This window comes from Somniosus microcephalus, chromosome 1 (genome assembly GCF_052327205.1).
Source record: "Somniosus microcephalus isolate GS21.2 chromosome 1, FLI_Smic_1.0, whole genome shotgun sequence".
NCBI lineage: Eukaryota > Metazoa > Chordata > Chondrichthyes > Squaliformes > Somniosidae > Somniosus > Somniosus microcephalus.
Window position 1 is genome coordinate 103,306,336 of NC_140987.1, and position 26,354 is coordinate 103,332,689.

A 26,354-nucleotide genomic window follows, 5' to 3' on the forward strand; every position below is an offset into this window, starting at 1 on the left:
ATGCTTACCTTCAGCGACTGGTGCACAAGGACACCCAGGTCTCGTTGCACTTCCCCTTCTCCCAATCTATTGCCGTTCAGATAATATTCTGCCTTCCTGTTTTTGCCACCAAAGTGGATAACCTCGCATTTATCCACATTATACTGCATCTGCCATGCTTCTGCCCAATCACCCAACCTGTCCAAATCATACTGGAGTTTCTCTGCATCCTTCTCACAGCACACACGCCCACCCAGCTTTGTGTCATCTGCAAACTTGGAGATATTACATCTAGTTCTCTCGTCTAGATCATCATTTATATATATTGTGAATAGCTGGGGTCCTAGGACCGATCCCTGCGGTACCCCACTAGTCACTGCCTGCCACTCAGAAAAAGAACCGTTTATTCCAACTCTTTGCTTCCTGTCTGCCAACCAGTTCTTTATCCAAGTCAGTACCTTGCCCCCAATCCCATGTGCCTTAACTTTACACGCTAACCTCTTATGTGGGACCTTATCGAAAGCCTTCTGAAAATCCAAATACACCACATCCACTGGTTCTCCCTTATCTATTCTACCAGTTACATCCTCAAAAAATTCCAGTAGATTAGTCAAGCACGATTTACCTTTTTGTAAATCCATGTTGACTTTGTCCGATCTTGTCACTGTTTTCCAAGTGCTCTGCTATTACATCTTTTATAATGGACTCTAGCATTTTCCCCACTACCGATGTCAGGCTTACCGGTCTATAATTCCGTTTTCTCTCTACACCTTTTTTGAATAGTGGGGAATTGAGAGTATTAATTATATATAATTGATGGTCCTTCACCCTGTGCTGGATTTAATTTTTTATCTATAAACACAAAATAGAAATTTCTACCCAATGATTGTTCCTATCTAATCAGCATCTAACCTGCAATTTCTCTACAAAATTTAGATTGACTGCTACTTAAAAAATGTGTTACTAATTCTCTTTTTTTTCTGATAGACGCATGTCTGCATACAACAGACCGCCCTAGATCTGATCGGAAAAGGCTTTGAAGTGCATATAGTAGCTGATGCAACTTCTTCAAGAAGTATGATGGACAGAATGTTTGCTTTGGAGGTAGTTCGATTTTTTTTTAAGAAAATCCTTTTCCGACTTTCACAACGTATGTTGCTAGCTGCAAGCCGATGCATTCCTCTACCCCACTGTGGTAGAGCCTCCATGTCATTGTGCACCTGCAGATCAGAGGGCATGGATGTGATGGCAGCAATGGCATCTTGAAAGCTTGTCCTTATCTCGCGTCTCATTTGGGCAGGCTCATCAGAAATTCTGCCCAATGATGTAGCATCCATGCAGCTCAAGGCCTGAATGGCAGCAGATTACGGTATCATTGCAGCTTTTCTGACAAGGGGCTGTGCTGTAGATAGTACGTGAAATTGGCATTTCAATGCTGTCTGCAGGTTCTGCATGCCGACCCTCGACACCTTGCTCGTGCGGTTGCTGGATTCCTTCATACTTGCTGCTTTTTGTTGGACATTTTCAGGCAGATAACCTAATTATCCCAACAACCTCTTGTGCTCGGATAGTATTCTTCTCTCAAAAGCTGGACCACGGCGATCTGGTTTCCTGACTTCACCAAGTGGGGAGGGATGCACCTTCACCCTTCGGTGAGGGGCTTCCTGCTCCTTTTCCTTCACTTGCTACTACTTCTATCCATCCATGCTCTGTGGCTCACTACTCGTGCTGCCCTGCTGCTCAGTACCTAAACCTTCTGGGGTGGATGTCTTGGAGCTGATGAGTGCATAAAGTATATGTAGTAATGGGGTGTTGGGTATGCTGTTGCTACTTCACAAGAGGTTTGCTTCCTGGTGAGTTCCAGGAAAGGTCAGCTCTGGAAACCCGAGAAGATCCCACAAAGACATAAAAAGGACAGTGTTATAAAAATGAACTGAGAATGGTAGTCCTCAACTGGCATGGGCAAACACATGGTATAATACAGCTGCTCCTGGAAAGCTTGTGTGGCAGTCCTGATAGGATGTTAGATTGCAGTGTTCAGGAACGAGCCTTGGGATAGAAACTGCACAGGGATTCACCCTCCTGGTTCTCCATCTCCAACCAGGTCCTGGCTGCAGTAGTCTTGGATTGAAATGGCCTACTCCTCAAAAGCGGTGAGGGCCCTGATGAAGGCTTCCCCAGCTCTTGTTGCAGAGAGCTTTCTGTGACTTTTGCAGTGCTTTCTCCTGCAAGGTGAAATGGGGATGATGCTTATTACAGAATGTACAGTGTTAGTTAACAAGTGCTGCCAGAGGCCTGCCACTTTCATTATGCATCACCTAAATTGCCCTGGAATAACTCCTGCTCTGGAACATCCCCCTTATGCTTGCCACCTTTGCATTAATGTGCATCTGTAGCCATTTTGGATCAATGTGAAAATTACAGTATGACCTCGGTCTTCACAATTGCATTCCTGTTGTTTAAAATGATCTATCTACAATGATATTGTATGTTCAATTTACAATTAATGTTGCACTCTGTTTCCATAACGTAAATATATTTATAATATATTTAGTCTTCAGTGTTTCATAATGATGCCTGACTTGTATACTAGGACTGAATTGTAGTTCTGTATATTAAATGTACAAGGATACATAGGCCTGGATTTTCTTTGGTTATCCTGCCCCAAATCAGGTGAAGTCTGTTGCCATGTTCCTGTTCTCTATTTTTCTCCCCCAGTAATAGTGAAGAAAGCCCAGGGTGCCACTTCCCTACCCACCACACGTAAATGATCATTGGGGAGGCTGGGTCCAGCAGGTCACCTAGTTTGCCTTGTTGCCACAGCTGATGGGGCCAGTTCCTAGTGATCACCAGGAGAGGGACGCCGGTAGCAATGTTCCCTCTTTTTATTGGTGCGCGGTCCCTTTAAATTTGCTGCGCGGTCGTGCATGCGCAGTATCTCTTCCAGCGGCAGCAGCTGGAGAGCGGCCGGTGCGAGATCTCCCGATTGGTGCACGTCCGCGTACCTTAGGGGGAACATTGGCCAGTAGTCTCTGGGCTAGTGGCGGCCAGCCCCCTATTTTGTTGGTTGAAGGGAGAGGGGGCCCAGTAGTGGTTTTTGCTCCCTCCATAATGGCCTGTTGAAGGCCTCTGTCCAGTCAAGGCCTTCAGTTAAATAAAATTGTTGAAGTCTTTGGGGGCACTTCTGCCCCTTTTAGTTTTGTCTCCCACATCATCACCACATTTACTTCTTCAGCAGCAGAGGGTTCCATCCTGGTGGAGATCTTGCCGAGCGTCCACCCTGATGCTTTAAGAGGAAACTGGGCTAAGGTCACAAGAGTTCAGGCAGCAGGTGAAAGTTCAAGCCCGAATCTCCTAGGTTGTATCCAGAAAAATTCAGCCCATAATTTCTCTTGCCCTTTATTCTTTGTGCTGCATGTTCAAGAAAAGTGTAAAATGTGCCCAGCGTTGGAGTAATTTTCTGAGTTCATGTTCCCAGTGAGTAACCTCATCCACAGGTGTGCCTATCAGAAATTCAGGCAGGTGATTATCTGATCATTGTTCCAACCATTTAAAATTATTGTGTGAAGTGTGTGACTGAAATTCTGATTCACTCTCAGTGGGTGAGACTCTGGCAGGCTGACTAAGTCAAAAATTTACCTTCATATCTCAGTATTTTATTTAATGGAAGGAATCAGAAATGGAAAGAAAATGGGAGGCCCTGTTACTTTATTGTAACTGTATCATGCTGGTTCCCAGTTAAAAGGGTCAATGGGTTGAATCCCAGCATGATCTGACTTTTTGAGATGCTTCTCATTTTGTCTTCTCTCTCTTGCTGGGGTGTTTAGAATTGTAGATTTATCTGATAAAGTCAAGTATGGACTTTCCCTTAGAAAAAGAGTGGCTGGATTAATCCTGCTTCACAAAAGTCCACTTACTGTTGGTCATTCACAGGATGGTGTTGAAGGTATGGAAACCTCCTATGGTATAAAGTATTAACCAACATAATAAATGCCGAATCACCCTAAAGTTTATGATAGTATCCCTTCCCAGCTGAAGAATAAAAATGGGATCGGACTATAAATGAGAAGAATTTGAATTTTAAATAAAACCAATCTTGCGTATAATTGTTTAAATCAGCCTCTAGGAGCACAGTAACCTCCAAATACATATTTATGATTCCACAGTCAGTCTCTGTTTGTTCAGGTTTGTTGATTGGGACTGATTTTCCCCTGCATGCTGTCTACAGATATGCCTGACTTAATGCTTTAAACAGTAATGGCCCAGAAATTCGGGTCTCCACGGGTGAGTACGCACGTGGTGCTCACCCGTAGGCCGAATGGAAGTGCGGGTTTTCTGCATGCACTGCGCATGCGCGGGAAACCGGCACTTCCGATCCTCTGAACGAAGGGGTTCAGAGGTCGAACGCGCGCGCAGGGGAGGCTGCGCGTGCGCTTTGAACTTAGTTTTTTTTTACAGGTTTTCCCGGAAGGGTAAGCCTGCAGGATTTACACATTTAAAAAGCAAGCGTAAGGCCTGCTTTTTGCAAGGTAAGTGGTCAATTAATTAAAATTAAAACATTTTTTCCACAGGTTTATTATTTTTAAATACTTTAAAGCAAGGTGTAAAATTCAGGATCACAGGCTCACACAGATTACCCAACAGGGTTTTTGAAGTTGCAAGGCTTTTATTAAAGAGCTACAGTTTTAAAGCATAATCAGATATTACATATGGTTTAAGCTGAGTATAATAGACATACAACCCGTAACAGTAGGAGCGATCTACGACTCCCGAATCGGAATGACACGACCGGACGGATGGGGAGGCAGTACAGTGGTCTCGGATTGGGTGGATTCCTGCAGTCTGCTGCAGTGGTCACTTCCGTTGGGTCATCTCTCAAGCTGCTGGAGGTGTGAGGCCATCAGCCACCTCAGAGGCTAAACTTGACCAAGGTGTTAGGCCACCTCGGGGAAGCCTTCGCCCCCTGACTGCCTGATTTCCTCTCTCGGTCGCCTATATTTATAGTTATTTCGGTGGGCTGGTAATCACCTGGTGTCAATCACTTGATCCCCCATCCTATTGTCCAATTGTGAAGCGGGAAGGCAACCCTCGCCGTCCCTTTCTGCATGGCTGATGAAGCCTCCCTCTTATCTTTCTGAGGAATGTTTTGTTATGTTTCTTTAAGGACATTTTATGACTCTTCGGCTCCATTTTTGTCTATTATCCCACCACCCTGTGATGTTTTGCATTTTACGATTCCCTTTTCACTTCTATTTGTCTTTTGATGCTTGATATTCGACCTTGCTGGCATTTATGTTATCTGTTCCCGCTTGCTTGTTGTCAGTCTCTGTTCTAAGAATTAAAACCCACCTTTGAATCTAACAGCTATTTCTTACAATTCCCTTCTTTGAGAAGGAAATATCCTTATTGACTTCTCACAATCGGCTCTTGACTAATCTAGCTAGCTCTTATTGCTCTCTCAACTTGGGAATTAGTTAGTAGGGAGTCTTGAAAATGAAGATTACCCCCATCCTTACAATCCATTCCTTTGAGGAGAAGGAGCAACCTCTGACCCCTTACTCAAATTCAATTCACTGTTCCGGTGTTCCAATTCTGCCCCGCCTGGGTATCCTCTGTTTCTTCTATCTTTACTGATGTTACCCTGCCTGGGGTCTCCTCTACATTGCTTCGGATCTTCTCTTTTGGTGTGCTCAATTAACTTGTTAGTGCTGGTTAGTCATGGGTATGAATACCCAATTGGCTTATGTATCAAAGTCTTACTACACACGTTACATATATCAAATACACTATCATGACAAGTTGGATAACTACCAGAGCATGTGAAATAATACGAACCTAAGGGTGTGCTGATGTATTAAGCCCAATATCCCACCAGTGTGAGTTGTTCCCTATGCTGTCAATTTCAATATCCATTCTCGAGTTGTCTTGCTCCGAAACATAAAAATGCTTTAGGGAGGAATTCAGTCACATCATGAGCTCACTGAAACCCTCAAACAACAGGGGAATGTTGTATCTGAATGGGACAGGTCCTGTTAGACCCATAAAGCATGGTAGTTGCGGTAGTAGTGACACAGGAGGCACCACCAAAACCACCACCTACTGGATTCGTACTGGTTTTTCCCATGCTCTATTAGCTACAAAACACAATTATTACAGTTACAGTTAAATTCAGTCTTACAATCATTTCAAGCGACATTACAGTTTAACATCGAATCAACAAATCATGGACTTAAAAGTTTCTCCAGATCTCTCGTTTACTCGTATCCATCTTGTGGATAATTCTTACTAAACATGATTTCTCCTTAGCGCTCAATTGTCCCAATCCAAATTCCATGTAACTCTCCACTTCAACTTCAATTTCAATCCCTCTAACAGGTACCAGTGTGTTTAACTCTATTCTGATAGTTTCATTAATTAGATAGTTTCTCGATGGAGTATGTGTCAATGCTTTAAAAGTTGTTTCACTCTCCTGAGCCACTTTAACCATTTCATGCCTTGCTGTTGTCAAGTAACTGAGCATGTCTGAGACCCGTTCTTCAGTGCAAACTCAGCACGCATTTCCGGATGGTAATTGCTTCATACGTAACAAATCACATTTGCACATTCATATCGGTATCTCCATATCATGCCACATGTGTCCTCCAATACAAGCCATTCTCGGGCTTTCAGGTGATCTCATCAAAAGATTGTCTGGAGGTCTTTGTTGATCTTCCTCTGCATGGTCCCGATGTCTTGGGTAGTGGCCAGGCTATCAAATTCAGTTTTCTTAAAAAGTTCATTATAGACAGGGACACAAATGTCTCCAAGAGAAAGCTATCAATTTACTATTCTTAACTACATTTTCCTGACTTTCATGAGAAAGTTTGGAAAATTCCCAATTGGTGGTGTAATTCTCCTGTTTCTATCTCACACCCTCAATCACTTCCTCGCTCCATTTTACACATCCTATTAATTACCATTCATACCTCATTCATGAGCCCTGGAGGAACTTTACTGTCCAGTACAATATTTAAAATTGAAAACATAGATCAAACATTCTCACTTGGTCCAACTTTTTAAATTATCATTATTTTCGAGGATCTTTTATTAGTTTACAAGGTAACTTCCATATAATTTATCAAATCATAATTTTCCTTCTGTCACTGTGGGGAAATATTAACTTAAAATTAAGAAACTTATACTTTAATAATGTCCAATATCTTTAAATTTCATACTAAAGTTGTTGCTTGGTGAACAGCTGTCAGTGGAAAGGGTTAACTCCTTTGCAGGATTTTAAGAAGGTGGAGCAAAACATTATCAGGCGCATGCAATTACGTTACTTCACGTAAATTTTAAAAAAAACTTTCCCGATCGAAAAAGACAGTTGTGTTTTCACACTTTAACTAAACATGAACAGAACAGATAAAACAAAACAAAATAGCACATTCTTGCAGAAAACAGTAAATTGCGTCATATTTCTTATTGTCCTTTCTTCAGATATCTTTCCAAAATACTGTAAAAACATTGAATATAACTGGAGGAAAAATTAGTTTTTCACATTTAAACAAATCAAATCAAACTGCTTTAGAAGATTTCACCATAGCAACCACGACTCCAAGGTTAAATCTTAGACTGAAACTTAATCTTTTGTTAAACAAACTTTTTGTTGTTGTTCTCAGTTTTTACACACCAGCTTAATTTAAATTGTAGTTCAAAGATTTTTTTAAATTCTTGGTGCACAATCTTATTCGCACATTCTTAAAACTTCCAAAATCCAAGACAAGACAAAAGATTTAAACGCTTTTAAAACAGAAGTGGGTGGAGCTAAAACAAACAACAGAATCTTTCTTTTAAAGACAAACTTTCAGACAAAAGAAATACTGTAACTTCTTAAACATTCATAGTCAGGCAAACTTTCACACTTTAACACACACTTTCACACAAACTGAAATTCCAGCATTTTTTAAGGTTCCTGTCACTCAGCAATCTTGTGTTTTATTTGTCTTGGCACAGACGTTAATAACTTCCAAGTTTCTCCTCTTTTCCTCTTTTTACATCGGTGTCTCAGCAGCTTTTCCTGGCTTTCCAAATCCCTGTGTTTCCCTTCCTTTGCTGAGTTTTCAGATGGGTTAGTCTGCAAATTAGATCTTTTTCCTTCTTTATCTCTCCCTCTCTCTCCTGCACTTTATGCTTTACCTCCTTCAGGCTATCTATCAACTGTTCCCGGTGATATGCCAACACCATTGTATTTCTGGTTTTACCTTTCAACAAGCTCTTTACCGCTCCCTTCTTTCAGAGAGAAAAAAACACTATACACAGTCTAACCAATGATCACGTGCGTTCGACCGGTCCCTCCGGTCATCCCAACTGGAACCTTACAACTCCTAACTCCATGATCCCACTTCTGACACCAATGTAAGATTCAGGATCACAGGCTCACACAGATTACCCAACAGGGTTTTAGAAGTTGCAAGGCTTTTATTAAAGAGCTACAGTTTTAAAGCATAATCAGATATTACATATGGTTTAAGCTGAGTATAATAGACATACAACCCGTAACAGTAGGAGCGATCTACGACTCCCGAATCGGAATGACACGACCGGACGGATGGGGAGGCAGTACGGTGGTCTCGGATTGGGTGGATTCCTGCAGTCTGCTGCAGTGGTCACTTCCGTTGGGTCATCTCTCAAGCTGCTGGAGGTGTTAGGCCATCAGCCACCTCAGAGGCTAAACTTGACCAAGGTGTTAGGCCACCTCGGGGAAGCCTTCACCCCTGACTGCCTGATTTCCTCTCTCGGTCGTCTATATTTATAGTTATTTCGGTGGGCTGGTAATCACCTGGTGTCAATTATTTGATCCCCATCCTATTGTCCAATTGTGAAGCGGGAAGGCAACCCTCGCCGTCCCTTTCTGCATGACTGATGAAGCCTCCCTCTTATCTTTCTGAGGAATGTTTTGTTATGTTTCTTTAAGGACATTTTATGACTCTTCGGCTCCATTTTTGTCTATTATCCCACCACCCTGTGATGTTTTGCATTTTACGATTCCCTTATCACTTCTATTTGTCTTTTGATGCTTGATATTCGACCTTGCTGGCATTTATGCTGTCTGTTCCCGCTTGCTTGTTGTCAGTCTCTGTTCTAAGAATTAAAACCCACCTTTGAATCTAACAGCTATTACAAAGGTAAGTTTATTTGTAGCCCTGTTAGAATATAAAATTATTTTTTTCAAAAATTTAAATTATTGTTTAAAATAGTTATTTAATTTATAGTTTATTTTAAAAATGTGATTTAAAAAAAAAAAAAAAAAAAAAAAAATTATTTGAAGGTTTAATGCTATTTTGGGGCCCGTAGTATTTTTAAGTTTTGACAGGCCTTCCTGTCAAACTTATGAATGGGCTTTTCCCTCCTCCGATTGGCTGCCCATGGCTCACATGATCCCAGGGGACGCATCGCACTAACTACGCCCCTGGGACACACAAGCACAGCGCGCCGGCAGCTGGGCCAGGCCCCGGAGCGGAATTCCACGGGGCCCTACAGCTCAACTGCCGGCGCGCAAGGTAAGTGCAGGTCGGGGGCTTACACCCGCGGGAAGCCCCCGACCCGAATTTCTGGGCCAGCTCTTGGTGCTGTAGCTGCTTTCATCTTTAATTTAAATCCCTGCTAATGAAATTTTTACGATTACATAGAATATACAGTGCAGGAACAGGCCATTCGGTCCAACTAGTCTGTGCTGGTGTTTATACTCCACACGAGCCTCCTCCCATTCCATCTGCCTCATCTCAGCCTTTCAGCATATCTTTCCATTCCTTTTTCTCTCGTGTACTCTCTAGTTTCCTTTTAGAAAGCATCTAAACAGTTTGCCTCAACTACTTCCTGTGGTAGCGAGTTCCACATTCTAACCCCTCTGAGTAAAGAAATATCTCCTTATTTCCCTATTGGATTTATTAGTAACTACCTTGTATTTGCCCCTAGTTTTGGATTCTTCCACAAGTGGTAACATTCTCTCCACATCTACCCTGTCCAACTCATTCATAATATTAAAGACCTCTATCCGGTCACCTCTAAGTCTTTTTTTTCTAAAGAAAAAAGTCCCAACCTGTTCAATCTTTCCTGATAGCTGTAATCGCTCTGTTCTGGTACCATCTTTGTAAAAAAAAAAAAAAAAAAATGTTTCGTTTTATCCAGTGCTTCTATGTCCTTTTTGCAGTATGGAGGCCAGAACTGCGTACAGCACTCAAGTGCGCCCTGATCAGGGTTTTGTACAAGTTTAACATAACTTCACTACTTTTGAATTTGGAAATAAATCCCAGTGCTTTGTTAGCATTTTTAATTGCTTTGCTGATCTGCGATGTTGCTTTTAATGATCTGTGCACCTGTATCCCTGGATGTCTTTGCTCTTATACCTTATTCAGTTTATTATTTTCTAAAGTGTAGGTGATGATTCTATTTTTACTACCAAAATGCATCACCTCACATTTATCTATGTAAAAGTTCATTTACCACTTAACTGCCCAGTCTGCAAGTTTTCTAATGTCTTCTTGATGATGTACAAAATCTTCTAAAGAGAGATGAAAGCTATTTTACATAATGTGGGAGTTACAACTGGCCAGACGAATTGAAAACTGATTTACTAACAATATTGTCTTCTGGTACCATAATTTTTTCTCGCTTGGAGTAAACAGAACAATCAGTGGTAAATCTACAGCCATTAAAAACCAGAGCTGGGCCTCACCAAATCATAGTCTCTTGATTTCTGTCCTCCTTTTCTCCTCTTTTCAACATTGGTGTACAGACATTAGATAACATAAATATAGATGCAAGTTGTTGATGACAAACAGATGAAAATTTGATGATCTCTGAAAGTTTGAAACCTGATGCCTTATTGGACAAATGCCACATAAGAGTTGACCCCGAGTCACCCAGGACTGGAAGGTCTCAAATTCAATCCTTGATCTGTGCTGGGCCATCTGATCCCCACCTGGGCAGCAGTTTAGATGCTAAAGCTGGTTTCAGAATTTCTTGTCTAGGAAAGGAGGAGAGAACAGCCATGATTCCTGTTTCTGAGCACTATCCGATGACCTTTGCTGGAAAGTGTAGAATAGTTTAGCTTCACACATGAAGGAAAGCCTCTTACTTGAGGTCCTGGAGGATAGCTGGGATCTATGAACCTGTACCCCAGCAAGAGTGATCGCCTACTGGAGAGTAGAGAAGAAAATTGATGGTGAGGAAGGGAGCCATAAGAAATAGCTGGATTTGTTCGCACTATTGTCACCACTGACCTGTATTTGAAACTTTTATTTAATCTTTTATTTCTTTTCATAGCGTCTAGCCCGTACCGGGATTATAATTACCACCAGCGAAGCTGTACTGCTGCAATTGATTGGTGATAAAGATCATCCCCATTTCAAGGAAGTTCAAAACCTCATCAAGGCAAGTGCACCAGAGTCGGGGCTCCTTTCCAAAGTCTAAACCAGTAAAGGCAACAAAAAACATTCAGTTACATTTAAGTCAGGCGAAGGAGTCATCTGAAAGATTGGAGACGCATCACACAAGAACATAGGCATAAGTGCTTAAAATGGTTCGGGTACCAGTATGGTCTTTTTATAGTCACATTTTGCTGTCTGTTTGTTATGGTTGCGGGTTTTGAATACTACAGATACTGTGTGTTGTGGAGTGGTATTTCTGGAATGGTTAATGGGTGCCTATTTAAGTAAGAATTAATTAATTGTATAACAACTCCTGCAGTAGATTCTCATGGTTTTGATTACTTGTGCACTTTGTAAACTCAAATACATTTTGTTCTGCAGAATCATTTTTGTAAATCATTGCAATCAATTAAACTGCTTTAAAATATATAATGTGTGCATCTTATACTAAAAGTAACATTTTTTGGTATGATTGGAGGAGGCCAAACTTGCAGTAAATATCAGCCTAAAGTCCAAGACACTAGTATAAATTGCAATTGCAGTTACGTAAAATAAGTTGGGCTGGACAAAATTAAATTAGTAGGATTAAAATTATTTTGGAGAGCAGAACCAATTCCAAACTTCTGCATAGTGTTCAGTGCCATTCACAACTCCTCAGATAATGAAGCAGTCCATGCCTGCATGCAACAAGACCTGCACGACGTTCAGGCTTGGGCTGATAAATGGCAGGTAACATTCGCGCCACACAAAGTGCCAGGCAATGACGATCTCCAACAAGCGAGAGTCTAACCACCGCCCCTTGACATTCAACGACATTACCATCGCCGAATCCCCCACCATCAACAACCTGGGGGTCACCATTGACCAGAAACTTAACTGCACCAGCCACATAAATACTGTGGCAACAAGAGCAGGTCAGAGACTCAGTATTCTGCGGCAAGTGTCTCACCTGACTCCCCAAAGCCATTCCACCATCTACAAGGCACAAGTAAGGAGTGTGATGGAATACTCTCCACTTGCCTGGATGAGTGCAGCTCCAACAACAGTCAAGAAGCTTGACACCATCCAGGACAAAGCAGCTCACTTGATTGGTACCTCAAACACCACCTTAAACATTCACTCCCTCCACTACTGGTGTACCGTGGCTGCAATGTGTACAAGATGTAGCTGCTTACCCTCAGCCAAGAAGGCCGAGTGCTGCAAGGCCATGATCCTGCCTTCCCTGAACTGGATGTCTTTAACCCCCTCAGTACCGCTGTACTAAAGTGTGGAATGGCATGGACGAGTAAACTCCCACTTCCATTGCACTTGTATAATCAAAATAATCCAGCCAATATCCAGGCCATGGCTATCTGTGTGGTCGCAACACCAGATGCCTCGCAATGTCCTGGAATGTGGGCATGTTTGTCCTTGTAATGGTAGGCCTTCAACAGGCTGCCATATACTATTGTGAAAAAGCAGCTAGAGTCTCGCAGCACCCTTGTATGTGGGCCATTCACTGGTTGAAAGTAAGGAGTCATTCTATCTAAAACAGCGGTTACAACAGAACTGGCCTAATCATTCCTTATTGTGTTAACTCAGCCTCCATGTTCACGTTGTAGGATTTCTAGCAGTGGTTCCCCTTGTGACTGACCTTGCCACGTTTAAAACACTTGGGCCTAGAAATTCAGTATCGCCACGTTTGGGGCGCTACAGTCGAACGTGCGCTAAATTTAGCGCCCGGCGCAACTTAGCGCCACCTTCAGCGAAATTGAGTTGCTTCACCCCAAGAGATTCTTGCTGCGCTAAAGCAGGCGCTGCACGACTATCCTAAGGCGCTAAGCCGGAGAGGCGAAGCGCTACCACCGAGGGCGGGCGCAGCGCAGGTGCGGCCAGTTAGCGATTGCAGGCAGACACGCTGGCGCCGGTCACCTCTTAAAGGGGGAGGGTCGATTTGGCTTGCAGCCACACCCTGCACGTTGGAGCCCTGATTCTCGGCGGACAGACCTGCTGCGACATCGTTACGCCTACGACCATGGAGAGGGCCAGGGAGCGAGCGCAGCGCTTCAGTGAGGGGGCCCTGAAGGTTCTGGTTGGCGCAGTGGAGCGCAGGCGACCTATCTTTCCGGACAGTGGCAGGAGGCCGCTGCCCAACGAATATCGAAAAGCTTGGAGGGAGGTGGCACACAGAGTGACCTCCAGCAGCATGGTACCTAGGACCCCAACGCAATGCAGGAAGAAGTTCAAGGACCTCACTCGGGTTGTCAGGGTGAGTACCCTTTCCAGTATCCTCTTCATCCCTGCATGTGCACCTCACTTTATGGCCAAAGGGTCCTGAAAGCCCCAATGCCCAGCCCTCATCCAACACCTATGGGCCTCTCGTGAAAATCACATGCACGTTCAGCACTTTACACATTGTAAGGGCTATTCGACCATGGGAGGCAGTGCAGCCAAGATCAGGGCTTGACATTGTAAGGGCTATTCGACCATGGGAGGCAGTGCAGCCAAGATCAGGGCTTCACACTGTACTCCGAGTCCGTCCTTTCTCTTGCAGGGCAAGCTGGCCTGCAATAGGAGGCAGCAGCAACGAACCGGGGGAGGCCATCCTGAACGTAAAGACCTCAGCGATCTGGAGCAGCGAGTGGAACGGATTATGGCAGGCCGGCTGATTGGCCCCGTCGCCACTGGAGATGCCGACCCCGTTCTGGACAGCAATGGTAAGGTCATCACCTTTTTGACCTCTCTCTTTCCACTTGTGCCTCACACCAGCATCCTTTGCCACTATTGAACCAATGCAGTGCATTGCAGCACTCGTGCCTCCCTCGCTGCCGCCCTGTCCTCACGCTAAAGCAACTCTTGTACCTCCCTGCTTTCAGATGCTCATTCGCCAGGTGAGGAGGCGGGCCCTCAAGCTGCCACTGTGAGTGAATCGGAAGGCGAGGAGGAGGAAGAGGAAGCTGGAACATCAGTGCCACCCTCAGCTGAGGCAGCCCATGGCCATAATAGGGACACTTCCCCCTTCCCCCCCCCCCCGCCCCTGCTCCCCTCCAGGGAAGACGAGTCTTAGGGTGAAGCTCCGGGGCCCAGCAGGCTGCAGCAACTTCGGGGAGGGGGTAGGGAAGCTCGGCGGCTTTCTCCCCGGAGGGGGAGTGTGGCCTCCAGTCCTGCTACAGTGAGCGCAGAGGAGGTGCGGCTCCTTGCTGAAATGGGCGTCCAGGCGGAGCGCAGGCACACTGAGCTCATGGCTGCAGTGGCAAGGATGCCTGACTCCATAGAGTCACTGGCAAGGAGTGAACAGGAATTCAGGGCAGCACAGGCAAGGAGTCTGCAGGACTTCGGTGCAGCACAGGCAGCTTCCAGTAAAGTGCTTAGTCATGCCATGCAGTCACTGGCTGGTCTGATGCAGACACAGATCAGGGCCACACGAGCACTAACTGCTGCCACCCTCGCTGGATCGGGCAGGAATCGCCGGGGCCCTCGCCGCGCCGCAGCAGGCCAGCAGTCTGTGCTTCAGCAGATTGCTGCGCATGGTTCAGTGCTGCCCTGTGCGAGTACCAGTGTCTCGTCCGACCAGGGAGTGCCTGTGCTCTGTCAGGTTGACAGCATTCCTGCTGCCAACACTGTCACTTCTCCACTGCAGCTGCCACCACCCGTAGGACAGACTGTTGCCGCCCAAGCAGAGTTGGAGCAGTCAGCAGCCGGGCCCTCCAGGTCCAGAGCTGGTCCAGGCTGTCCCCCAAGGGCATCTGCCGACTCACTATCTGACCCTCAGCAGCCTTCCCCCAGCCTTGCTGCAGCCACTGGGGTCCCATTGCGGAGGAGCTGCAGGGTGGGAAGGGGCCAATCTCGCAAGCGAGGCAGATCACCCTCGCAGGCCAAAAAGGAGGAGGTGTGGCAAAATGCTGTGTTTTTTTTTTGTGAAGGCCGAGGATCATGGTCATTTTTGTTTAACTGTTTTGTTCGTTGTCTCCAGGTTGTGAGAGCCAGTTATGTGTCTGACTGTTTTTTGGGGGGTTTCTCTGCATTTGTTTGTCATGCGGGAAGGGCACAGAGTTTGTTAAATAAATAATTGTCTTTATTCTGATTGTGCATGTTTGCACTTTAGCAGGGGTGCTGGGCGCATGGAGCGGGGTCATCAGCCAGGTGCACAAAGGATAGCCCTTGTCCCTGAGAAGCCAGCCTCCTGGGTGAGCCGGGGCTTCGAAAAGGTGTGCCACAGAAGTCTGGCGCAGGATGAAGGCGTCGTGGCTGCTGCCTGGAAAGCGGGCATTAACAGCTAGTATCAGCTGCCTGTGGTCACACACCAACTGCACGTTACAACAAATGGAACCCCTTCCGGTTGCGGTAATCCTCGGCATTCTCTAGAAGCGCCCGCAAAGCCACATGCGTGCAGTCAATGGCGCCCTGGACCATGGGGAAGCCCGCTATTCTTGCAAATCCCATTGCCCGCTCCTGCTGCTTGTCCAGGGTCATGGGGTAGGAAATGTACTGACGTCTCCTTTTGAAGAGGGTATTCGTGACTTGGCGGATGCAGCAATGCACCGCGAACTGGGAGACATTGGCAATGTCCCCAGTAGCGGATTGGAAGGAGCCGGTGGCATAGAAGTTGAGAGCCACTGTCACCTTCACTGCCACCGACAGAGACGCCCTGCTCCTCAGCTGAGGCTGCAGATCTCTCTGAAGCAGGTGGCAGATCTCAGTGACCACCTCCCTTCTGAATCGAAGCCTCCGAATGCACTGCTCCTCGGACATGTTGAGGTAGGAGAACTGCTGGCAGTATACCCTGGGAGGGTAAGGCCTCCCGTGCAGACGCCTGTTGGCCCTCCTCCGTCTGGCCATGATTGGCACTCTCTCTCGGCGTCTCTGAGCCCTCTCAATGCAATGGAGAAACCCAACGTTTCCACCCATTGCAGCCCCCATTATATGTGGCCTCTCAAGGCTATGGCACTGAGAAATCAATCCAACTGCAAAGCTCTGGGCTGAAGCCAGAAGTACCTGTGCGAGCGCTGAGTCAAAGCAGAAAGCTCTCTCCCTTTGTCGCCCTGCAAATCTCTCTCTCTCTCTCTCTCTCACACAGAAGGAGTGGTCCAAAATGGCTACCACTAAGAAGGCAGGAAGAGCCCCCTTTAAATAGCACCCCCCCCCCCCCCAGTCCCACAGCGACTGGGAACCGTTCCACTCAACCAGTCGCTGGGAGCGCCAGGCGGAAAGAAGGGGGGCGCCACTGAAGTTCCGGTTCGGGGCACACCAAGGGCGTTGCACCATGAAATGACGTCAGGATCTGCGCGCGCAGCTGAGCGGGCGTTGCGGTTTTGCGCCGCTGCTAAATGTCCACTCAAGTTCGCGAGAGGCGCAGATCGTGCCGCGCCCGGGCGCTAGCCGCTTCGCGCCCCACTTATCGCCCTCTTAAGGCACTAGCGGCTGGCGCTACCAACTGAATTTCTAGGCCTTGATCTCATGTCTGCAGATCTCCGACTTCTGCTTGGCTGCTCCCCCTCCAGCTTCGCCTAGGGTGATTTGCACAGCTGGCTCACTGAGCAGTTTGCCTGTAGGATGTTGTTAGGCATCTGGTTTCCCACCCATGTGGCAGCTTACCTGTGCTTGCAAGGCCATTAAATGGCCAACACAGGCTTAGCTGCTTAATAGTTTTGCTTTCCTGGTTAACAAGCCAGACTCTTAAATTGTCTGGAACTGTTTTCCTCAGCATTAAGCGGCAAAGACATTCGTGGTTGCTTTCTAGCCACATTTGCCTGCAAGCTCAATAACCTGTAAGTACTGAATTGATCTACACTTAGCTTCTTAAATTTCTACCTGTATGCTTCAAGCACTAAATTATAAGCCCTGAGAATAGCACACTTTACAATGTCATAGTCTGTGCTATCAGCAATGTTGACATGAGAAAAATGCTGTAAAGCATTCTGAGACTTCTTTCCATTGTGAGGAAAGCTATATAAATGTATGTTGTTGATACTGCCACTACAGGAACACTAATTTAAGTTATATCAGGAGTGAATATACATAATTTAAAAGCAAATTTAATTAAAACTAAGGGGCTGAGATGTGGGATACACTGCCTCAGAAGGACATAAATGCAAAGTCAATTGAGCTGTTTAAAAGGAAGATAGTTACTTGGGAAGTAAAAGTGTTAAGAGAAATGGAGAAAAGGTATGGATTCAGGGTTAAAGAAACAGAATTGCCATGACTAACTAAAATGAGGGCTGCTTTGATGAGCTGAATGATGCACTCCTGCTCCTATGTGGATTTGGCGAATTAGAATATTGTAATAGTGCAATAACTAACTTTTGCCTCTAGAGGACAGTGCAGTATATACATAACAGCTTGTAGTAACCAGTGGTGGCAGAAAGTGAAGACTCCAATTTCAAAGCACTAACAACCTGTATGTTCAACACTGTCGGACACTGGGCCAGCAGGCTAGTTTTGTTAATTCATAACATTTTTGGGAGACTTGAATATTTATATTGATTCATAAAACAAACATTTCTGTGATGTTAGGAAAAGGGCAGCAGACCTTTGGATGAGTGCAAGATGGGAGGCTAGCCAGGAGAGCATTATTAGAATAGATAAAGGTATAGATGAAGATTTCAGAAGCAGATGAGCTGAGGCAGGAGTGGAGACGGGCAGTGCTATGGAGGTGGAAGTAGGCAATTTTGGTGAAGGAGAAGATATGGGGTTAGAAGCTCAGCTCAGGGTTCAATAGGACAGCAAGGTTGCAAACAGTCTGGTTTATCCTCAGACAGTGGCCATGGAGAGCGATGGAGTCAGTGGCGAGGGAACGGAGTTTGTGGCGGGGACTGAAGACAAGAGCTTTGGTCTTCCCAATATTTAATTGGAGGACATTTCTGCTCATCCAGTACTGAATTTCGGACAAGCAACATGATAAACCAGAGGTGGAGGGGTCGAGAGAGGCGGTGGTGAGGTAGAGCTGAGTGTCGTCAGTGTACATGTGGAAACTGATGTGTTTTAGGATGTTGTTGATGAGAAATAGGAAGCAGCCAAGGATAGACCCTTGGGGACTCCAGAGGTAATAGTGCAGGAGGGGGAAGAGAAGCCATTGCAGTCGATTCTCTGGCTACGACTAGATAGATAAATACTGTGGCCACAAGAGCAAGTCAGAGGCTGGGTATCCTGTGGCAAGTGTCTTGCCTCCTGACACCCCAAAGCATTTCCATCATCTACAAGGATCAAATCAGGAGTGTGATGGAATACTCTCCACTTGCCTGGATGAGTGCAGCTCCAACAACACTCAAGGAACTCAACACCATCCAGAACAAAGCAGCCCGCTTGATTGGCACCCCATCCACCGCCTTAAACATTCACTCCCTCCACCACCGGTGCACTGTGGCTGCAGTTTGTACCATCTACAAGATGCACTGCAGCAACTCGCCAAGGCCTCTTTGACAAGGGTAATTAGGGATGGGCAATAAATGCTGGCATTGCCAGCAATGGCCACATCCCAGAAACGGGAAAAAAAAGATAGGAATGGAACCAGGCGAGGGCAGTCCCACCCAGCGGGACGATGGAGGAGAGGCGTTGGAGGAGGATGGTGGGGTCAACCATGTCAAAAGCTGCAAATGGGTAGAGAAGGGCAAGGAGGGATAGTTTACCATGGTCACAGTCCCATAGGATGCCATTTGTGACTTTGATAGGGGCTGCTCGGTACTGTGGCAGGGGCGGAAACCTGATGGGAGGGGTTCAAACATGGAGTTGCTGGAAAGATGGGCACGGATTTGGGAGGCCACAACATGTTCAAGGACTTGAGAGGAGGGAGGTTAGTGATGGGTGGTAGATTGCAAGGACGGAGGGTCCAAGGGTGGGTTTTTTGAGGAGAGGGTGTGATTACAGATTTGAGGGCGAGGGGGACAGTACCTGAGGAGAGAGAACCATTAACAATATCAGCTAACATCGGGGCCAGGAAAGGAATTTGGGTGGTCAGCAGTTTGGTGGGTATAGGGTCACGGGAGCAGGAGGTGGGTCTCGCGGACAAGATAAGCTCAGAGGCATAAGGGGAGAGAAGAAAAACTAGAGAAAGCTGCTAGGGCAGGGGGGAACCTTGGCGGGGGATGGTTTATTCGTTCATGGAATGTGGGTGTCGCTGGCAAAGCCAGCATTTATTGCCCATCCCTAATTGCCCTTGAGAAGGTGGTGGTGAGCTGCCTTCTTGAACTGCTGCAGTCCGTGTGGTGAAGGTACTCCCATACTGCTGTTACGGAGGGAGTTCCAGGATTTTGACCCAGTAACGATGAAGGATCGGCGATATATTTCCAAGTCAGGATGGTGTGTGACTTGGAGGGGACCTTGGAGGTGGTGGTGTTCCCAGGTGCCTGCTGCCCTTGTCCTTCTAGGTGGTAGAGGTCATGGGTTTGGAAGGTGCTGCCGAAGAAGCCTTGGCGAGTCGCGGCAGTGCATCTTGTAGATGGTACACACTGCAGCCACGGTGCCGCCGGTGGTGGAGGGGGTGAATATTTAAGGTGGTGGATGGGGTGCCAATCAAGCAGCCTGCTTTGTCCTGAATGGTGTCAAGCTTCTTGTGTTGCTGGAGCTGCACTCATCCAGGCAAGTGGAGAGTATTCCATCACACTCCTGACTTGTGCCTTGTAGATGGTGGAAAGGCTTTGGGGAGTCAGGAGGTGAGACACTCGCCACAGAATGCCCAGCCTCTGACCTGCTCTTGTTGCTACAGTATTTATGTGGCTGGTCCAGTTAAATTTCTGGTCAACGGTGACCCCCAGGATAGAAACATAGAAGATAGGAGCAGGAGTAGGCCATTCGGCCCCTTGAGCCTGCTCTGCCATTCAATGAGATCATGGCTGATCATCTAAATTCAGTACCCTGTCCCTGCCTTCTCCCCATATCCCTTGATCCCTTTAGCCTTAAGAAATATATCCAACTCTTTCTTGAATATATTTAATGAATTGGCCTCCACTGCCTTCTGTGGTAGAGAATTCCACAGGTTCACCACTCTCTGGGTGAAGAAATTCCTCCTCATCTCCGTCCTAAATGACTTACCCCTTATCCTTAGACTGTGACCCCTGGTTCTGGACTCCCCGGCCATCAGGAACATCCTTCCTGCATCCAGTCTGTCCAGTCCTGTTAGAATTTTATAAGTTTCAATGAGATCCCCTCTCATTCTTCTAAACTCCAGCGAGTATAAGCCCAATCGACCCAATCTCTCCTCATACGTCATTCCTGCCATCCCAGGTATCAGTCTGGTGAATCTTCGTTGCACTCCCTCCATGACAAGAACATCCTTCCTCAGATAAGGCGACCAAAACTGCACACAATACTCAAGGTGCGGTCTCACCAAGGCCCTGTACAACTGCAGCAAGACATCCTTGTTCTTGTACTCGAACCCTCTTGCTACGAAGGCCAACATACCATTTGCCTTCTTAACCGCCTGCTACACCTGCATGCTTACCTTCAGCGACTGGTGCACAAGGATGCCCAGGTCTCGTTGCACTTCCCCTTCTCCCAATCTGATGAATGTCAAGGGGCGGTGGTTAGATTCTTGCTTGTTGGAGATATTCATTGCCTGGCACTTGTGTGGCGCAAATGTTACTTGCCACTTAGCAGCCCAAGCCTGAATGTCGTCCAGGTTTTGCTGCATGCGGGCGTGGACTGCTTCATTTTCTGAGCAGTTGCGAATGGCACTGAACACTCTGCAGTCATCAGCGAACATCCCCACTTCTGACCTTATGATGGAGGGAAGGTCATTGATGAAGCAGCTGAAGATGGTCGGGCCTAGGACACTGCCCTGAGGAACTTCTGCAGCGATGTCCTGGGGCTGTGATGATTTACCTCCAACAACCACAACCATCTTCTTTTGTGCTAGGTATGACTCCAGCCAGTGGAGAGTTTTCCCCCCATTCCCATTGACTTCAGTTTTACTAGGGCTCCATGATGCCGCACTCGGTTAAGTGTTGCTTTGATGTCAAGGGCAGTCACTCTCCCCTCACCTCTGGAGTTCAGCTCTTTTGTCCATGTTTGGACCAAGGCTGTAATAAGGTCTGGAGTCGAGTGGTCCTGGCAGAACCCAAACTGAGCATCAGTGAGCAGGTTATTGGTGAGTAAGTGCTGCTTGATGGCACTGTCGATGACACCTTCCATCACTTTGCTGATGATTGAGAGTAGATTGATGGAGCGGTAATTGGATCGATTGGATTTGTCCAGCTTTTTGTGGACAGGACATACCTGGGCAGTTTTCCACATTGTCGGATAGATGCCAGTGTTGTAGCCATACTGGAACAGCTTGGCTAGAGGCACGGTGGTGGGCTAGGGAAAGAGAGAGATGCGGCAAGAGGCAGCTGAATGATTGGCCTCAATCTTGACAAAGAAGTCCAGGAGCTCCTTGTTGGAGGTGAGGGTGGACGGGGTACGGGAGAGGGGTTTAAGAAGATGGAGCCTGCTATCTGCCCACCAAACTCTCAAATCTGCACTCGCCAGTAGCCTAATGACCAGTTGGTGACTATCCCTTTTTGGTTTGGAGGGGGGGGGGGGTGGGTGGCGGGAGGGGAGGCGGGAGGGGAAAAGAGGAGGTAAGTAAGGCCTAAAGTGACATGCCTGGCGATGGAAGTTTAAAACCAAGTCTAACCTTGTAGCAGTCTCGGTAATCTGATGCTTTAGCCTGGCAGGTCCATTGACTAGCCAGGCTGGCTTACTACTTGAACGTGGAAAGGTAGACCTGTCACTGGAGCTGGAATTCCAACCACAAAATACCATGTGGTATGAACTATTTGTTGGACGACTGTCTAAGGACAAGCAAGGAAGCTGAAAAAGGAGCCTTAAGTTGAGAGGAAATTTGTGAAGCAGATTGTGTCATCCTGTAAACATTATTTTTTCAGTGCATGGTACCCAGACTTCAATACTGCTCTCATATCTGTCACCCTCATGGACCTAGACACACCTCTAGCCTACATCCTCTCCCTTTTCCCATTGTACCTATTATTCTCTATTTTATCAATTGTACAGTTGCGATTTTCAGACAGTATCAGAAATGTCTAATACTATGCTCCGCACCAGCAACAACTCCCATAAACAAGCTCTCAATTTCTACAAATCAAAGTGTAATCTAATACCCACAATTTCTGGCAATGTAGCATTGCCCACAGTTGGACAGAACACTCTAATTACTGTAATTTAATTACTAGACATATCACAAGCCCTCTCACGTTCTCCTAATCTTCAAATAGAGGAAGAATAATAAAATAGAGGAAGAATAATTACTCTTATCAGGCCATGTGGTTTAGGCTTTAATCTATTATTGAGGTTTATTAAAAGCAAACATAAAACAGTAGCAAAAATTCTCCTAATATTACTGACCCTGGATCAGTAACCGTAACATAAAACTGAAGACACATGGTTGAGTTTAACCCAAAGGAGCATTCACGTGTACACTTCTACATCAATGCAACATGAAGGGCCGGCAAAAAGCGGATGAATATATTTCTTTGCTGGGACATGGAGCTGTCAGTTATCCCCTTCCCACAGAGTCCCTGTGGGACATTCCCTGCCATGAAAACAAGGTTATTTCATAGAATCATAGAAAGTTACAGCACGGAAGGAGGCCATTTCGGCCCATCGTGTCTGCGCTAGCCAACAAAGAGCAATTCAGCCTGATCCCACTTCCCAGCTCTTGGTCCGTAGCCCTGCAGGTTAGAGCATCCCAAGTGCACATCCAAATACGTGTGGTTAGGGTTCCTGCCTCTACCACCCTCTCGGGCAGTGAGTTCCAGACCCCCACAACCCTCTGGGTGAAGAAATTTCCCCTCAAATCCCCTTTAAACCTTCCCCCAATTATTTTAAATCTGTGCCCCCTGGTTTTTGACCCCTCTGCTAAGGGAAATAGGTCCTTTCTATCCACTTTATGCCCCTCATAACTTTATACACGTCAATAAGGTCTCCCCTCAGCCTCCTCTGTTCCAAGGAAAACAGACCCAGCCTATCCAATCTTTCCTCCTAGCTAAGATTCTCTACTCCCGGCAACATCCTTGTAAATCTCCTCTCTATCCTCTCTAGTGCAATCACATCCTTCCTTTAATGTGGTGACCAGAACTGCATACAGTATTCTAGCTGAGGCCTAACTAGTGTTTTATAGTTGAAGCATAACCTCCCTGCTCTTGTATTCTATGCCACGGCTAATAAAGGCAAGCATTCCGTATGCCGCCTTAACCACCTTATCTACTTGGCCTGCTACCTTGAGGGATCTGTGGACATGCACTCCAAGGTCCCTTTGTTCCTCTACACTACTCAGTGTCCTACCATTTAATGTGTATTCTCTTTCCTTGTTAGCCCTCCCTAAATGCATTACCTCACACTTCTTCGGATTTAATTCCATTTGCCACTGTTCTGCCCACCTGACCAATTTATTGACATCTTCCTGTAGTCTACAGCTTCCTTCTTCAGTATCAACCACACAGCCGATTTTAGTATCATCTGCAAACTTCTTAATCATACCCCCTATATTCAAGTCAAGTACATTGATATATACCACAAAAAGCAAGGGACCTAGTACCGAGCCCTGCGGAACCCCACTGGAAACAGCCTTCCAGTCACAAAAACACCCATCAACCATTACCCTCTGCTTCCTGTCTCCGAGCCAGTTTTGAATCCAATTTGACACTTTGCCCTGGATCTCATGGGCTTTTAACTTCGTGACCAATCTGCCATGTGGAACCTTATTTTAAAAATAAATAAATAAATAAAAAAGCCTTGCTAAAGTCCATATAAACTACATCAAACGCACTACCCTCATCTACCCTCCTTGTTACCTCCTCAAAAAATTCAATCAAATTTGTCAGACACGACCTTCCCTTAACAAATCCATGCTGACTATCCTTGATTAATCCGTGTCTTTCTAAATGAAGATTTATCCTGTCCTTCAGAATTCTTTCCAATAATTTTCCCACCACCGAGGTTAGGCTGACTGGCCTGTAATTACTCGGTCTATCCTTTTCTCCTTTTTTAAACAAGGGTACCACATTAGCAATCCTCCAGTCCTCCGGCACCACACCTGAAGCCAGAGAGGATTGAAAAATGATGGTCAGGGCCTCTGCTATTTCCTCTTTTGATTCGCTTAACAGCCTGGGATACATTTCATCTGGGTCTGGGGATTTATCCACTTTTAAAGCTGCTAAACCCCTTCATACTTCCTCTCTCACTGTTTATTTCATCTAATATTTCACACTCCTCCCCCCGATAGCAATGTCTGCATCGCCCCTCTCCTTTGTGAAAACAGACGCAAAGTATTCATTAAGAACCCTACCGACGTCTCCCGCCTCCACACACACATTACCTCATGATCTCTAATAGGCCCTACCCTTTCTTTAGTTATCCTCTTAATATATTTATAACACATCTTTGGGTTTTCCTTGATTTTACTTGCCAAGAATTTTTCATGCTCTCTTGCTTTCCTAATATCATTTTAAATTGCACCCCTGCACTTTCCGTACTCCTCTAAAGATTCTGGGGTATTTAGCCCTCGGCATCTGTCATATGCCTCCCTTTTTTTCTTTATCCTACCCTGCATGTCTCTGGACATCCAGGGGGCTCTAGATTTGTTAATTCCACCTTTTTTCTTTAAGGGCACATGTTTGGTCTGAACCCTCCGGATCTCCTCCTTGAATGCCTCGCACTGCTCTGACACTGATTTACCTTCAAGTAGCTGTTTCCAGTCTACTATGGCTAAATCCCCTCTGAGCTAAGCAAAGTCTGCTTTTCCCCAATTTAGAATTTTTATTCCTGGCCTATCCTTGTCCTTTTCCATAACTACCTTAAATCTAACAGAATTACGGTCACTAGCACCAAAATGCTCCCCCACTGATACGCCTTCCACCTGCCCAGCTTCATTCCCTAAGTCCAGAACCACCCCCTCCCTTGTTGGGCTTGCTACATACTGGCTAAAAAAGTTCTCCTGGATGCATTTTAGGAATTCCGCACCCTCTATACCCTTCACACTAATTTTATCCCTGTTAATATTGGGGTAGTTGAAATCCCCTACTATTACTGCCCTATAGTTTTTGCACTTCTCAGAAATTTATCTACATATTTGTTCTTCTATCTCCCTCTCACTGTTTGGGGGTCTGTAGTACACTCCCAGCAGTGTGATTGCCCCTTTTTTGTTTTTCAATTCGACCCATATGGCCTCATTTGATAATCCCTCCAACATATCATCCCTCCTCACAGCTGTAATAGTTTCTTTAATCAATACCGCGACCCCCCTCCCTTTTTACCTCCCTCTCTATCCCATCTGAAAACACTGGAATGTTGAGCTGCCATACCTGCCATCCCCTCTTTCAGCCACGTCTCTGTAATAGCTATAATATCATAGTCCCAAGAATCTACCTGTGCCCTCAGCTCATCTGCCTTGTTCACTATACTCCTTGCATTGAAGTACATACCATTTAGTACAGGCAAACGTCCTTGTTGACTACTATCTAACCCTTGATTTCTCAGATTTAAGTTCAGATTTTGCAGGCATTTGATATTACCACCCAAAAATCAAAATCAAATGGCATCTGCTTGCCTTGGCTTGATAATAAAGAAATCCACTCATACCTGGTTCTTGGTACCTTTATTTTATTTGAATATTTTCATAACAGAAAACAAGGTTGTAATTAAAATTCCAGCATATTAACAGCACTTTAGCCTAGAAACCTTTTGGCAACCTCTTTGTGGCGGATAATGCCTGGCCTGCCAAATTTCGGTACTTTGTCTCATCAAGACATTTTGTAGCTGGTTTAACTCTACTGTTTCAGTGAATGCAGAGTTTCCAGATTAAGCATGGTGTTGATATAAGAAAACCTATTTTAAACCCAGAAGTACCTTGAACATGAGAAAAGATAAACTACAGATCCAAATAATTAGATTATTGTCACAAGGACTATAACCATTATAAAAGAAAAGACTTGCATTTATATAGCACCTTTCACAACCACCGGACATCTCAAAGCACTTTACAGCCAATAGCAAGTT

General features: G+C 45.7%; 1 protein-coding gene across 2 annotated transcripts in view; it reads left to right on the plus strand.

The window, feature by feature from the left end:
• The window catches only part of isoc1 (isochorismatase domain containing 1), a 45,693-nt gene extending 33,874 nt beyond the window's left edge, over window positions 1–11,819 (plus strand). For both annotated transcript variants that reach the window (XM_085984436.1, XM_085984440.1), the window contains 2 exons: window positions 967–1,083; window positions 11,284–11,819. In XM_085984436.1, coding sequence (XP_085840562.1) covers window positions 967–1,083; window positions 11,284–11,430 — 264 coding nt within the window. In that variant the 3' untranslated portion in view covers window positions 11,431–11,819. The remainder of the gene's footprint in view (window positions 1–966; window positions 1,084–11,283) is intronic.
• The last annotated feature ends 14,535 nt before the right edge of the window (window positions 11,820–26,354 follow it).